Source organism: Propithecus coquereli, unplaced genomic scaffold (assembly GCF_000956105.1).
Source record: "Propithecus coquereli isolate 6110/MARCELLA unplaced genomic scaffold, Pcoq_1.0 Scaffold48, whole genome shotgun sequence".
Lineage (NCBI taxonomy): Eukaryota > Metazoa > Chordata > Mammalia > Primates > Indriidae > Propithecus > Propithecus coquereli.
This window is the reverse complement of record NW_012150618.1, coordinates 8,671,565-8,672,499: the sequence shown is the minus strand read 5'-3', so window position 1 is coordinate 8,672,499 and position 935 is coordinate 8,671,565. Positions and strand designations below refer to the sequence as shown.

Below are 935 nucleotides of genomic sequence, written 5' to 3'. Positions count from 1 at the left end.
GGCATATCTATGGTTTATATTAGTAATAAAAAAAATTGAAAAGAATGAAGGAAAATTTACCAAAATTCATATGGAACTGTAAAAAACCTTTGTGTTTCTACATAACCTTAAATATTTTCTTTAATCTTAAACTGAAGAATTTACCTAACAAAATACTTTTTATATTTTTATAAATATCTTAATTACACTTTTTCTTCCAGGGGATATCCGTCTAACCCCCGAGGACTTTGCTAGAGCTCAGAAATACTGCAAATATGCCGGCAGCGCTTTGCAGTACGAGGATGTAAGCACTGCTGTACAGAATCTGCAGAAGGCCCTCAAGTTACTGACGACAGGCAGAGAATGAAGCCTGCATACAGCAAGCAGTTCCATGTATTTTTGGTGTAAAAAACTAACAGTCCATTTGCCTGTCAACATCAGTTTTAAGGAAGACTTCAGTTCCATTGAATATAACAGTGCAACCTATGTATATCAGATTCCTATCGAAGCATTCATCGTCAGCCTCAACCAGTTTTCATTGTCCATTTGATGGATCCGGTCATCTCTGTGTACATAGGGCTGATGTTAGCAAGACCCTGAAAGTGCCCATTGAATCTTTACTTCAAAAAATGAAAACATACCTCTATAAAATGTATATTGGGAGTAAGCTTTATATCATAATTTGCATACAATTAGGGGAATTTTTTTTAATACTGTTTGGATGATCAGGCCATATTACTTTGCTTTAAATTTAACTCTAAATTTAAGTTCTAATAAAGATTGCCAGAATTTCTAGATTAGAGATATGTTTTTGTTTTCCTCAAGACATAAAACAAATACGAACGTCCTAAACTGTTAGATGAATCTGAAAGACATTATGCTCAAAATTCAATTTATTTCATGTTAAATATAACTACATTTAAAGTTTAAATTTTTATGGAAGGAAATACAGTAAG

At 32.6% G+C, this 935-nt stretch overlaps 1 protein-coding gene across 1 annotated transcript in view; it reads left to right on the top strand.

The window, feature by feature from the left end:
* The window catches only part of VTA1 (vesicle (multivesicular body) trafficking 1), an 80,094-nt gene extending 79,220 nt beyond the window's left edge, over nt 1-874 (top strand). Inside the window, exon 7 of the mRNA XM_012655526.1 lies at nt 201-874. Within this exon, the coding sequence (XP_012510980.1) occupies nt 201-346 (146 nt within the window). The 3' untranslated portion in view covers nt 347-874. The remainder of the gene's footprint in view (nt 1-200) is intronic.
* Nucleotides 875-935: the final 61 nt, after the last annotated feature.